This window comes from Enhydra lutris, unplaced genomic scaffold, assembly GCF_002288905.1.
Source record: "Enhydra lutris kenyoni isolate GAN:26980312 unplaced genomic scaffold, ASM228890v2 scaffoldscaffold148, whole genome shotgun sequence".
Taxonomy (NCBI): Eukaryota; Metazoa; Chordata; class Mammalia; order Carnivora; family Mustelidae; genus Enhydra; species Enhydra lutris.
Window position 1 is genome coordinate 175,561 of NW_019154232.1, and position 15,520 is coordinate 191,080.

General features: G+C 35.5%; 1 protein-coding gene across 1 annotated transcript in view; it reads right to left on the bottom strand.

The window, feature by feature from the left end:
- Positions 1–2,773: 2,773 nt before the first annotated feature.
- The window catches only part of LOC111140069 (cullin-4B-like), a 124,611-nt gene continuing 111,864 nt past the window's right edge, over positions 2,774–15,520 (bottom strand). The window contains exons 20-21 of the mRNA XM_022492450.1: positions 4,612–4,764; positions 2,774–2,869 (exon numbers count right to left, since the gene is read on the bottom strand). Coding sequence (XP_022348158.1) covers positions 2,774–2,869; positions 4,612–4,764 — 249 coding nt within the window. The remainder of the gene's footprint in view (positions 2,870–4,611; positions 4,765–15,520) is intronic.

Genomic DNA, 15,520 nt, shown 5'->3' on the forward strand with positions numbered 1-15,520 from the left:
TATGGTGAGTGCTGAGAAGTGTGTAAACCTGGCGATTCACAGACCTATACCCCTGGGGATAAAAATATATTATATGTTTATAAAAAATAAAATTAAAAAAAGTCTTAAAATAAATAAATAAAAAAAATTATTTCAATAAAAATAGTTTAAAAACAAAAATTTAATAAAATATGAAAAAAAACAAAGTGACAGTAATAAAATCAGTATTACATTCAGGTAAACATATATATCATAAAAGTATAGGGAGCCCCAATAGATATATGTACATATATTTTTTTCAACTGATTTACAGAAAAGGAGCCAAAAGTATGTATTAGGGACAAAATAATCTCTTCAATGAATGGTATTAGAAAAACTGAACAGCCACCTGCAAAATATATGTATAAAAGTAAATGTATATAATATCATATTAGTTTTATTTTACTCAGTTATAAAAAAAGTTAAGGAAACCCTGACTTTTTGTGACAACAAAATGGATCGTTAGAGTGTTGTGCTAGGTGAAACCGAGAAATGTAAATTCTGTATTACCTAAATTACACTTAAACTTTAAAAGGAAAATAAGAAAGAAAAAAACTCACAAACTCAGAGTACACTGGTGGTTGCCAAATATAGTATTTCAGGTAGGGAATGAAATGGGTGAAGGTGGTCAAAAGTAAAACTTCTACTGATAAAATTTTTACAGAAAAAACTTCTACTGATAAAATAAATCCTGTGGATTTAATGTACAGCATGGTGAGATTACAGTTAACAATGCTTTACTATATATGCTAATAGAGTAAATCTTAAAAGTTCTCATAAGACAAAAACTGTCCTATTTATTATCATGGTGAACGTGACCTAGATACTGCAGTGATCATTTTTTTTTAACGTACATTTTTTTTTTCAAATTAACCATCACCATAAGATAGGTAACATTACCAATTATTTCTAAATATATGTGTACAGAGAACAGAAAAATGAACTCAGAATAAGAACCCTGAAATTACTGAGGCAGAGATGCAAAAAAGAAAAAAAAAAGGAATAAAGGAAATGGAGGATATCTAAAAGAATAATGGGACACCATTAAGTAGAACAAAATATGTATTATGGAAGTCACCAATGAAGAAAGGGGTACTTAAGTATTTGAAGAAATGGCCCAAAAGTCCCCAAATATGAGAGGAATTAACATTAAAAATTCAAAATTTCATAAACTCCAACCAGGATAAGTCCCACACACCTATACCAACATGTATCATAAGCAAACTGTCCAAAGACACACAAAAGACAAAGAATATCTTGAAAGCTCCAAGATGAAAGCAATTTCTCACATATAAGCATACTATTTGGGGGAGCCTGGGTGGCTCAGTTGGTTAAGCGACTGCCTTCAGCTCAGGTCATGATCTTGGAGTCCAGGGATCGAGTCCCGCATCGGGCTTCCTGTTCACCAGGGGGTCTGCTTCTCCCTCTGACCTTTCCCTCTCATGTTCGCTCACTCTCATTCTCTTTCTCAAATAAATAAATAAAATCTTTAAAAATTAGTTCAGCAAGCATAATACTCTTAGGATATTAGCAGACTGCTGAACAGATATCTTGTAGTTTTAAGGAGTGGGATGATATATTAAGGTGCTGATAGAAAAATGCTAACTACTAAAAACTGTATATCTCACGTTGAGAAGTTAAGGCATTGCTAGTAAACAAAAGATGATAAAACTCTCCACCTGATATGGTATACAAAATGCTGATGGGAGTTCACATGTCAAAGAACAATGAAAGGAAGCAAAAGCTTTTGAAAATATGCTTAAAAAGAAATGAGAAGGGAATGAAAATATTCTACTACAAAAAAAATCTGTGAAACACAAGAGAAAGCAGAAGGAAGGAAAGGGAGGACAAATAAAGAAAAGAGCAATAGTAATTATTTTATACCTCTAATTACTTTAGATGTATTATGACTTGAATTTCCTAATTAAAAGATAGTTTCCAGCTATATACTACTGAGAAGAGATATTTTTATCTAAGGACACACACAGGCTAAAAATCAAAAGATAGAAAACAAATTCCATACAAATGGAACCTGAAAAGAATAGTGATAGTCATATCTATTTTTACACAAAATAAAAAAATAAGCCAAAATTTATAATAAGAAGTTAAAATGGTAAATTTCAAATAATATTTTGCCACTATTTTATATATATACGTGTGTTGTAACTGAAGTAAATTGTTTTAAAGACGTCTGAAATTTAAAAATAAAGATGTCTAAAATTATTTTTAATATTACAGGTAAGTTTTTAGATTGATTACATGCTGTAATATTAGATGTTTTACATTATTACATGACTAATTTTGCCAGGAAAACCAACATAAGGACAAATAAGTCATGTTAATTCCTAAGTTCATACAGAATTTAAACCATCCAGATATATAATTAATCTTGCCATTTTACACTTAAATGTGTTTGTTTCTAGGTTCCTCTACATGAAACTTGTTCTTTATTAAACTAACATACATTACATGCAATGAATATGAACTATACTGGAATGAACGATAGAGTGTGAACTGTATGAAATATTCCATAAAGTTTCAGATCATTAAGTGCACTGTAAATATATTAAAAACTGTCATTCAGAAAATTGTATACATTAACAGAGAATGCTGATGAAAATTTTCATTCTGCATTTGTATTTTTAATGCATTGTTTTAACCCAATATCAGTGCAATGTTTTAATCAATTAACAAGACCATGAGGCACCTACGAAAAGTAGGCATAGTGTCAGATATTCAAATTAATGCCAGAGCTTCATGCAATATACTTGTACTGGTTTGGATTTTCTTTATCTCTTTCCATGTAGTCTCTGTCAATTAAGGATTCTATTCTCTTCTTCAGATCAGAAGGCTACAAAACAAAGTAAATTATTAGGGTTAGTAAAACTGATATCACAATATTTCCTATTCTTACCTCAAATGCAAAAAAATCCCAAATGATTACATTTTATACATCATACTTTATTATCCATATTTCTCAGGAAACAATAAATTTCTTAACTAAAGGAAATTACTACCATGAAACCTAGATACGCATAAGAAAAGTACAAAATAAGATTAAAGCACAATTAATACATAAGGAATAGAATAAAAGTTAAAAAAATCATACTTTCAATTTCTTTAATAACAATGCAGAGAAAAAGCAGTTATATTCATTAACCACTACCATATAGCAAAGGTTCTAGAATGCAGAAGACAGTTAATACCTTAGGCACAACTGTTTCTATTAGGCACACATTCAGTTAGAATGTAGAGATCGCACTGACTATAATGCACATTAAGGAAAGTAATTCCATAATTTACTAAAGCACAATAGGCACCCAACTGAGCCATGGGTAGAGAACATGTAAAGACTTCAAAAGTTTGTGTTTCTTTTTTTTTTTTTTTAATTTTTCCTCAGAGAAGAAACAGCTTTTAAATTTAAAAAATCAGGAGTACAACAAGGATAATGTAGCAGCCTAGCTAGAATTTCCTTAGCACTTTACTATACTTTGGTCACTCTCTTGTCTTAATAACACTAGAATAAATTGTTAATTATCATTTTCCATGAGGAAGCTAAGATAAAACATATTATGTAAACTTGCCAAGAGTCACAAAATAGAAAGAGATGAAATAAAGTGCAATTGAAATCATAGCCAACTGAGAAAAAAAAAAAGAAAAGAAAAGAAATCCTAGCTAACAGTTTCCAGACTTTATAAGCCAAGCCATAACCCGTCTAGAAATTGACATGTTTTGTAGAAACTATATTTTGATCATTTAGGACATATAAAACTACTAACAATTTTTCACTTTATTTCAAAGAAGAAATGCGGGAAAATGCTTGAATTTTTTTGACATTTTAGGGTTTTTAAAAATTTTTTTTCATTTATAATATTATTATTATTATTATTAGGTTCAGTTAGCCAACATATAGTACATCACCACTTTGATAAAGTGTTCAATGAGTCATTAGTTACTTGAAATTTTTAATATTACCTCAAAAAATTTATTCAAAAACCAAAGCTATAAGAAACAAACACAATAGCTGTAAACTGTGTTTTTAAAAAAACCTCTCAATTTTTTAAAATGATAGCAAGAAATAATTTGTCAAATATTGCTATATAATTTGGTAGATTGTAATATTTAAATGTCATCAAGATCTATCCTTATAAGAGGCAAAGACAGAGAAAGGAATCTCCTAATGAGATCAAAGTCCTCTCTGCTAATTGTGAAGTATTCAATTATACATAAGCAATGGGAATAAAGGCAATTCCTGTACTCTATAAAGGAGATACATGATGGAGGAGCCTCTAAATCATGGAGGTACAGTGGAAATATTTAAAATTGGATCATAAAGTTGATTTTTTTCTGCTGTTACTTTTTAAATGTTGTAATTTATTGTTTCTGTTTGAAAAATTGATACAATCAATAATTTAATACAGTAAAGTATAACAAAAGAGGGACATAAGTCCTGTTTTCTACTCACTGTGATAACCACATTAACAAACAGTACTTAACTCACATTATACATAAATTTTTATTTAAAATTACTTTATAAACTTGCTTTATTTAAAAGTACTCAATGTCACTGAATTTTTTGATAGATCTGTTTACCTTCAGTGTAAATTTTAGCTGGTTATACAGTTCTGACAGAAGTACACTGTGGCTAAGTGTTTTCCTTATCTTCATTATACGAACAATTGCAGCATCAATCTGATATTGTCGGTCTTGGAAAACTCTCTGTGTGGTGATGGCATGTTCCTCTACCTAATAAAAATAATTAAAAGATAATAGGACAATACATATGATTTTAATAAGAACCAACTGTTATATTCAAACTTTTAACTTAAAAAAAGTCTATCTTTTCTTATATCCTAAACTTATGTCCTATATTCAACAGTAATTTTCTAAATCATCTGAGTTTCCAGTTAGGAATATGTTATCTTTTTCACTGCCTCCTGGGATGCAAATTCCAAATAAAGCCTCCAAATCCTCAAAGCAAGAGTGTCTTCCTTTTAATTTCTCAATCTTTTCTATATTTTTACTACTTCACAGTCTGTATGTGCTTTCATCAGTATTATATTTGCTTAAATGCTCTTTCTACTTTTCCCTTTTTAAAAATTATCTCAACTTTATTTTTCCAGTAAAACTTTAAATATAGTATCTCTAATAGAAATACCTTCATTTATCTTCTATTCTTCAGACATATATTTTCTATTGAAATGAAAACACAAAATTAGCCATTTTTAATTTGTTCAAATGGCTAAAAATTTTAAAATATATGGTTGGTAGTATTTAAGCATACTCACAATGTTGTGGGACTACCATCTACATCTATATTCAAAACATGTTCTCCATCCAGAAAACAATGGTTAAATAATGATTAAGAATGATTAAGTAATCATTCTTCATTCCCCATTCTCCATGATGTAGTTACCACTAGTCTTCTACTTTATTTGTGCATTTGTCTACTTTTCAAATATAACATGGAAAGAATTACACAATAACATTGCTATTATGTCTGGCTTCTTTCACTTAGCATAATGTTTTTGTACACAAAATATATTTTTTAAAGATTTTATTTATTTGACAGAAAGGCAGGCAGAGAGGCAGGCTGTGGGGTGGTGAGGGATGCAGGCTCCCTGCTGAGCAGAGAGCCTCATGTGGGACTCCATCCCAGGACCCTGAGATCATGACCTGAGCCAAAGGCAGTGGCTTAACCCACTGAGCCACCCAGGTGCCCCTGTACACAAAATATTTTTATACAGATAAATATTTTTTTACACATAATGTATGTAAAATTAAACTCATATCAAATACTTTCTCTAAACATAATAGAATCAAGCTAAGAATCACTAAAGAAAGGAAATACATGGATATAAATAACAGACACCTAAATAACAATAGGTTAAGAACAAATCACTAGAAGGTGCCTGAGTAGCTCAGTCTGTTAAGCATCCAACTCTTAATTTCAGCTCAGGTCATGATCTCTGGGTGATAGGATCAAGCCCTGCATCTGGCTCCACACTCAGTGGGGAGTTTACTTGAGGATTTCTCTCTCTCTGCCCCTCCCCTCACACATGTTCTCTGTGTGTATGTAAAATAAATAAATTTTAAAAAATAAATCACTAGGGAAAGTAGAAAATACTTGGAAGTGAATGAGAAGGAATACAAATGAAAATAAAATGATGGAATACTGTATAGCAGTGCTCAAAGGGAAATTTAAAGATGTAAATGCTCGTATTCAAAAAAGAATGAGCTCTCAAAGCAATAACAGCAGGAACTTGAAAAAGAAAACTGACCTCAAGCTACTGAAAGGAAATAGGAAAGAGCAGAGGCAAACAAAATAGAGGATAAAATAGAAAAATCATAAAAATAAGTTGGTTTTTTGAAAAGAGTAACAGAACAGGCAGAACTTTTTAATACCAATAAAAGACATGGGTTTATTTACCAGAATCTTGCACAGCTGGGGAAGATGGGTGCTCCCTCACCACTACTCCTTTCCACCATGGCAGAGACTGTCAGCTATCTCTACCTATCAGCTTGAGTGACTGGGTGATGATGATACTAAGTTTGTTTTAGCCACTTCATTGTTTTTCCCTTCATTTGTTTTACTCTAATATAGTGGTGGAACTAACTTCTCCTTTGAAAACACTGACTTCTACCAAGGCTCTTTTATTCTTGGATATCTCTTTCAATTCTCTTGCTTTTCCCCCAGTAGTAACTTCTGTCATCTGTGGCAGTCTTTATTTGAGAGGGGGTAGTTGTGGGATTGGAGAGAATGTTCTCCGTGTTTTTTCTTCTTTTTCTGATTCATATTCAACCTTAAATTAGTGCCTGTGTGTTGCAAATGGCCCCTTTGTTGCTATCGTATCCCACCGGTGGGATAAGACTTTTCGAAGTCTAAGTGTATGATGGTTTTCCACTTCTGTAAAGTTAGAGTAATTTTCTCTTACATTGTCCCTTCTAAGTGGTTATTCACTATTTCAAATGTTAAAACATTTGTTGTTTCTCCCTCAGTGGGTTTATAATTTTTTTAAAAGAAGAGTTCAGGCATTCCTTCAGTGATATTTGTGTGCCTTTTAAGACTGTTCCACAGAGGTGCCTGTGTAACTCAATTGGTCAGATGACTGCCTTTGGCTCAGATCATGATCCTGAAGTGCTGGGATCAAGTCCTGCATCAGGCTCCCTGCTCAGCAGGGAGTCTGCTTCTCTCTCTGACCTCTCCCTTCTCATGCTCTCTCACTCCCTCTCTCAAATAAGTAAAATAAAATAAAATTAATCTTAAACAAAAGACTGTTACACAGGAGGGATCTCTCCAGTTTCTCCTATGAGCTTTAGCTTAGTGAGGTTTATACAGAAAAAGTGTCAAGTAAATTTGAACTTCCTTTTATGTCTTTAGTTGCATGTGTTTTATAATGTCACAAGTACTTTTATCAAACCTTCAGCAATTTGTTAAAATATTATACATACCTGTATAGACATTACTTCCTTTTCAGGTTAACATTAAATGAGCCAATACTTGTGCTTTGTTTCCTCTCAGGTTTAGGATGCCCTACAACCTCATCCCTCTGTTTTGTCCAATAAAAGCAATTTTAAAAAACTATCAACTTATTTGTTGCTAAAGTTAGATGGATTACAAGCCAATATTTCTGATAAACAGGTACAAAAATCCTTAAAAAATTAAATCAAATCAAGCAATACATTAAAAGAATCATGTAAAAGGATCAAGTGAGATTTATTCTAGGGCTGCAGGTGTGGTTCAAAATCTTCAAGTCAATGTAACAGATCACATTAAAAAAAGATGAAAAAAATCACGATCATCTCAATGAAGGACAGAAAAGTATTTGATGTAATCCAAAATCAAATTGTGACACAAGAAAAATCAACAAAGTTGATACTGAGGGACAGTACCTCAACACAGCAAAGGCTGTGGATGACAAGACCACAGCTAACATCACACTAAAACTTGAAACTTTTTGGCTACATTCAGGAAAAAGACAAGGATTCCCTCACCACTTTTATTAAACATAGTACTGGAGGTCCCAGCCAAAGCAATCAGAAAAGAAAATAATAAAGGCCAAATTGTAAGTGAAATAAAGCTACCAGTGTTTACAACCAACATAATACCAAAAGGAAAAAACTTTAAAGACTCCACGAGAACACTACTATAACTAAGTCATGAATTCAGTAAAATGATGGCAGGATACTTGTATTCTTATACTATTTATTAACTATCAGAAAAAGAAATTAAGTAAACAATCCCATTTAAAATTGCACGCAAAATACGAAAAAAATAAAATGCAAGAAAAAGAAAGAAAGAAAGAAAAGAAAGAAAGAAAGAAAGAAAGATAGATTAAGCAATCCAAAGAAAGGATAAGGACCTAAACTGTAAGACAATGGTAGATGAAAATGAAGGTGACACAAATATATTGAAAGATATACCTTGCATTTGGATTGGAAGAATTAACTTAAGAAATTAAAAATAGAGTTACCCTATGACCCTGCCATTGCACTACTGCATATGTGCCCCAAAGATAGAGAAGTAGTGAAAAGAAGGGCTGTCTGTACCCCAATGTTCATAGCAGCAATGGCCACAGTTGCCAAACTGTGGAAAGAGCCAAGATGCCCTTCAACAGATGAACAGATAAAGAAGATATGGTCCATATATACTAGGGAGTATTATACCTGCATCAGAAAGGATGAATACCCAACTTCTGTATCAACATGGATGGGACTGGAAGAGATTATGCTGAGTGAAATAAGTCAAGCAGAGAGAGCAGACCAATTATCATATGGTCTCACTTGTGGAGCCTAAGGAATAACATGGAGGAATAGTGAATTGGGGGAAATTGGAAGAGGAGATGACCCATGAGAGACTGCAGGCTCTGAGAAAGAAACTGAGGATTGTGGAGGAGTAGAGGGTTAGGTGAGCCTGGTTGTTGGTACTAAAGAGGTTACATATTGCATGGAGCACTGGATGTAGTTCGTAAACAATGAATGCTGGAATACTGGAAAAATAAAATTAAATTTTAAAAAACCCTCAAAATGGATGAAAGACCTACATAGAACACAGAAATAAATCAAAATCCTAGAGAAGAATACAGGTTGAAATCTCTTGGACCTTAGCTGCAACAACATTTTCTCAGACACATCTCCATAGGCAAGGGGGAAAAAGCAAAAAAGAACTATTGGGATTTAAGCAAGATAAAAAAAAAAATGCTGCACAGCAAAGGAAACAGTTAAAAAAAAAAAAACCACCTCAAAGTCAATTACCAGAATGGAAGAAGATACTCACAAATGACATCCTGGATAAAAAGGTCTGGTATCCAAAATATATACTGAATTTACCAATCTCAACACCCAAAAAACTAATCTAGTCAAGAAATGAACAGACATGAGCAGATATTTTTCAAAGAACACATCCAAAGACTAATAGACATGAAGAAATGCTGCACATTATTCAACACAAGGAGAATAGAGCTCAAACTACATTGATCTACCACCTCACACCAGTCAAAATGGCTGAAATTAGCAAGTGAGGAAATAACAAATATTGGTGAGGATGTTGAGAAAGCGGAAACTTCTTACAGTGTTGATGGGAATGTAAGCCACTCTGGAAAACATTATGGAGGTTCCTCAAGAAGTTGAAAATACAGGCACCTGCGTGGCTCAGTTAATTTTCTATCTTTGGCTCAGGTCATGATCCCAGGGTCCTGGGATCCAACTCCACATTGGTCTCTCTGCCCAAAAGGAAGCCTGCTTATTCCTCTCCCACAGCCCTGCTGGTGTTTCCTCTCTCACCGTATCTCTCTGTCAAATAAAACCTTTAAAAAAAAAGTTAAACCACCATGACAAGGTGGGATTCATTCCCAGGATACAAAGATGGTTCAATATTCGCAAATCAATCAATGTGATAGAACAAATCAATAAAAGAAGAGAGAAGAACCACATGGTCCTCTCAGTTGATACAGAAAAAGCATTTGACAAAATCCAGCATCTGTTCCTGATTAAAACTCTTCAAAGTATAGGGATAGAGGGAACATTCCTGAACATCAAATCTATTTATGAAAAACCCACAGCAAATATCATCCTCAATGGGAAAAAGCTTGCAGCCTTCCCGTTGAGATCAGGAAAGCAACAAGGATGCCCACTCTCACCACTCTTGTTCAACATAGTATTAGAAGTCCTAGCAACAGCAATCAGACAACAAAGAGAAATAAAAGGTATCCAAATTGGCAATGAAGAAGTCAAACTCTCTCTCTTCACAGATGACATGATTCTTTATACGGAAAACCCAAAAGACTCCATCCCCAAACTACTAGAACTCATACAGCAATTCAGTAACGTGGAAGGATACAAAGTCAACGTACAAAAATCAGTGGCTTTCTTATACACTAACAATGAAAATACAGAAAGGGAAATTAGAGAATCAATTCCATTTACTATAGCACCAAGAACCATAAGATACCTGGGAATACACCTAACCAAAGAGATAAAGGTCCTGTACTTGAGGAACTACAGAACACTCATGAAAGAAATTGAAGAAGACACAAAAAGATGGAAGACCATTCCATGATCTTGGATAGGAAGAATAAACATTGTTAAAATGTCTATCCTGCCTAGAGCAATCAATACTTTTAATGCCATTCCAATCAAAATTCCACCGGTATTCTTCAAAGAGCTGGAGCAAATAATCCAAAAATTTGTATGGAACCAGAAGAGACCCCGGATCACTAAGGAAATGTTGAAAAACAAAAATAAAACTGGGGGCATCATGTTACCTGATTTCAAGCTTTACTATAAAGCTGTGATCACCAAGACAGCATGGTACTGGCATAAAAACAGACACATAGACCAGTGGAACAGAGCAGAGAGCCCAGATATGGACTCTCAACTCTATGGTCAGTTAATCTTCGACAAAACAGGAAAAAAAATATACAGTGGAAAAAAGACAGTCTCTTCAATAAATGATCCTGGGAAAACTGGGCAGCTACATGTAGAAGAGTGAAACTCCAGCATTCTCTTACACCGTACAGAAAGATAAACTCAAAATGGATAAAAGACCTCAACGTGAGACAGGAATCCATCAGAATCCTAGAGGAGAACATAGGCAGTAATCTCTTCGATATCAGCCACAGCAGCTTCTTTCAAGATATGTCTTCAAAGGCATTGGGACTTAATCAAAATCAAAAGCTTCTGCACAGCAAAGGAAACAGTCAAGAAAACAAAGAGGCAACCCACAGAATGGGAGAAGATATTTGCAAATGACAGTACAGACAAAAGATTGATATCCAGGATCTATAAAGAACTCCTCAAACTCAACACACACAAAACAGATAATCATATCAAAAATGGGCAGAAGATATGAACAGACGCTTCTCCAATGAAGACATACAAATGGCTATCAGACACATGAAAAAATGTTCATCATCACTAGCCATCAGGGAGATTCAAATTAAAGCCACATTGAGATATCACCTTACACCAGTTAGAATGGCCAAAATTAGCAAGACAGGAAACAACATGTGTTGGAGGGGATGTTGAGAAAGGGGAACCCTCTTACATGGTTGGGGAACCCTCTTACATGCAAGTTGGTGCAGCCTCTTTGGAGAACAGTGTGGAGATTCCTCAAGAAATTAAAATTGGAACTTCCCTATGACCCTGCCATTGCACTACTGGGTTTTACCCCAAAGATACAGATGTAGTGAAAAGAAGGGCCATCTGTACCCCAATGTTTATAGCAGCAATGGCTACGGTTGCCAAACTGTGGAAAGAACCAAGATGCCCTTCAACGGACGAATGGAAGGAAGATGTGGTCCATATACACTATGGAGTATTATGCCTCCACCAGAAAGGATGTATACCCAACTTTTGTAGCAACATGGACAGGACTAGAAAAGATTATGCTGAGTGAAATAAGTCAAGCAGAGAGAGTCAATTATCATATGGTTTCATTTATTTGTGGAGCATAACAAATAGCATGGAGGACATGGGGAGTTTGGAGAAGGGAGTTGGGGGAAATTGGAAGGGGAGGTGAACAATGAGACTATGGACTCTGAAAAACAATCTGAAGGGTTTGAAGAGGTGGGGGGGTGGGAGGTGGGGGGAACCAGGTGGTGGGTATTAGAGAGGGCACGGATTGCATGGAGCACTGGGTGTGGTACAAAAACAATGAATACTGTTATGCTGGAAAAAAAGGTAAAAATAGAGCTACTCTATGTTCCAGCAATTTCACTACTAGGTAAGAATGGATACAAATATAGTGATTCAAAGGGGCACCAACAATGTCCACAATAGTCAAATTGTAGAAAGAGCCCAGATGTCCACTGACAGATGAATGGAAAAAGGTGATGTAGTGTGTGTGTGTATATGTGTGTGTGTGTGTGTGTGTGTGTGTGTGTACACACACATATAACACAAATGGAATATTAACTGACAATCAGAAAGGATGAAATCTTACCATTTGAAATAACATGGCTGGAACTAGAGGGTATTAAGTTAATTGGTCTAACTCCATCACAGAACAACAAACACTATATGATTTCAGTCATTAAGTGGTAGTTAAGAAAAAAAAAATAGTGAACATTGGGGAGGGAAAGGGAAATTAAGACAATAACACTTACAAGAAAATAAGACAAAAACAGTGATGGAGACCAAACATGAGAGATGCTTAACTCTAGGGAACAAACTCAGGGTTGCTGGAGGGGAGGGGGGATGAAGCAATTGGATGATGGGCACTTAGGAGAGTCCTTGATGGAATGAGCACTGGGTGATCTGGGCAACCCATGAATCGCAAAAATCAACCTTTGAAATTAATCATACACATGATAACTTCAATTGAATTTCAATAAAACCAAAAGGCGAGTAACCTGAAACCAATGCAATTGATAACACAACAGTCAAAACCATTAGGATACAACTCAAGCAGTTTGAAGAGGGAACACTAGAGCCATCCAGGCCTGTCACAAGAAGAAAAATCGCACTTAAAAAGAAAAAAAAAAAAAAAAAAAACCGAAAAACAAAAAAAAAAAAAAAAAACCACACTAAACTTTCACCTAAAGGAGCTTGACAAGAAAGAGAAAACAAAAACTAAAAATAGTGGAGAGGAAAAAAAAAAAAAAGATTAGAGGAGAAACAAGTGATATATGGTCTAAAAGAGCAATGGAGACAATCAGTGAAACAAGGCAATAGTTCTCTGGAAAAATTAATAAAATTAATAACCTTCTAGGCACAATTAGGAAGAAAACGAGAAGGTAACCCAATCAATAAAAGCACAAAGGAGACAGGAGTGGTAATACCCACAACTTCAGAAATATCAGTAAGTCTGAGAAATAGTATGAAAGTGATATATCAACAAACTGGGTAACAGAGAAGAAATGGAGAATTTTCTAGAAACGTGGAGGATGCAAACTGAAAGAGGAAGTCATACAAACTTTGAACAGACCAGTAACCAGCAAAGAAATGGAATCCATCCTGCAAAAATGTCCAAAAAAACAAAAATCTGGGACCAGATGGCTTCACAGGGGAACTCTCCCAAACATGTCAGGAAGAGCTCATACCTATTCTTTTACCAATGAGAAACAAGAGAAATGGAAGGAACACTACAGAAATCATTATAGGAGGCCAGCAGTACTGTTCTCAGAAAGCCACCACTACAAAAGCAAAAAAAAAAAAAAAAAAAAAAAAAAAGGGACCCAAGCCTCAGAGGAACACATCAGCAAAGATCCTCAAGGAAATAGCATGCTTAACCAGCCAATACATGAAAGCAATCATTCATCAAACACCAGTGGGATTTCTTCCTGGGTTGTCAGAATGGGTCAATTTTCATACATCAATCAATGGGATATATCACATCAATAGAAGAAAGGATAAGAACAATGTGCTCCTTGCATGAGATCCCCAAAGAGCATCTGACCAAGGAAGACAACCAGTCATGATCAAAACCCTCCCCAAAGTAAGATTAGAAGGAATAGACAGGAAATTATAAAATCAAGGCCACCTATGAAGACCCTTCAGGTACAATTTTACCTGAGAGCATTCGTCCTGGAGTCAAGAACAAGGCAACATTTCCACACTCTCAACTTTTATGTTTTTATTTTTATTTTTTTTTTCATTCTCATCACCTTTATTCAACATAGTAATGAAAGTCCCAACCACAGCAAGGAGACAAATGAAAGAAACAAAGTAGCTATATTGGCCAAGAAGAAGACAGACTGTCACTATTTGCACATGACCTGATAGTCTATATAGAAAACCCCAAAGAGGGGTGCCTGGGAGGGTCAGTCGCTACAGTGAAAGACTGGAGCACTCAGACATCAGGTCATGATTTTCTGGGTTGTGAGATGGAGCCAGGCACTGGGATCTGAGCTGGGTGTGGATGCCTGCTTGAGATTCTTGCTCTCCCTCTCCTCAGGCCATCCCTCTCATCTCCCTCACTACAAAAAAGAAAAGGAGACCAAAGAAAATGCAAGTGACTCTACCAAAACATTTGCTGGAAGGCGTCAACAAATTTAGGCAAACTGCAGGAAATACCATCCAAGTACAGAGGTTGGTCCCATTTCTGCCACTGAGGAAGCTACAGAAAGAGAAATTCAGGAAAGAATCCCAGGGTGGAGGGCTTGGAGGAGGAGTCTAGCTGGTGGAGGTGTAGGGGGATGGAACATTTGTCCCCCCATGAATACAATTAGAGAATTATCAAAACACTGTGAACACCCAAGTAATCAAAGGGGGTGGGTGTCAAAGAAATAGTGCCACTCTATAAGCAGAAAACCGATCACATTTTGGAAGGTAGGCGATGTACAAACTTGAAGGCCCAGGGACAGAGCTGTAGATAGGGCAGTGAGGAAGGAGGTTGTAGCAGAAGGCTCCTGCAAAGGACTGGTAACAGCAGATCTGAAAAGGGACACTTTTAGAGAGACAAGATGGCGGGGAAGTAGGAAGAGGCACCTTTTCAACCTGTAACCTAAAGTGAGCTGATTACCTACCAAAGAACTCCGATCACCCATGAAATCAGGCTGAGATCAGAATTATACACGTCTGGATCTCTACAGGGCAGAAGCGGAGTGGGAACGTCGGACTGATATCAGAAGATAAACAAAAGGACCACGACTCGGAACATGCTCTGCCAGCGGCCAAGGGGGAATTTATATGGACTCTGCAACACCCACAGGGGACCAGACTGAGGCTTCTCTCTGAGAGGGAAGTCAGGGTGCAGTTTGCCTTCCTCTAAACCTACAAAAACCATCAAAAGTGGTCAAGGCGAGAGAGAGGAAAAAAAAAAAAAAGTGAACAAACATAAAAACCTCCAGAGAACAAAGCCTGAAAAAAACCGGTTTCCTCAGAGGCCACCCCTTTGAGGGGGGCAGGAGGACTTAACTCAGGGAACATCACTGACTGAAAACCCACGTGGCAGGCCCCTCTCCCAGAAAACCAACCAGGAAAGAAAAAGAAAAAAAAAAAAAAAAAAGACTACAAGAGAACCACCACCACTACTTCATAGGACAACTTTTATTTTTAACTC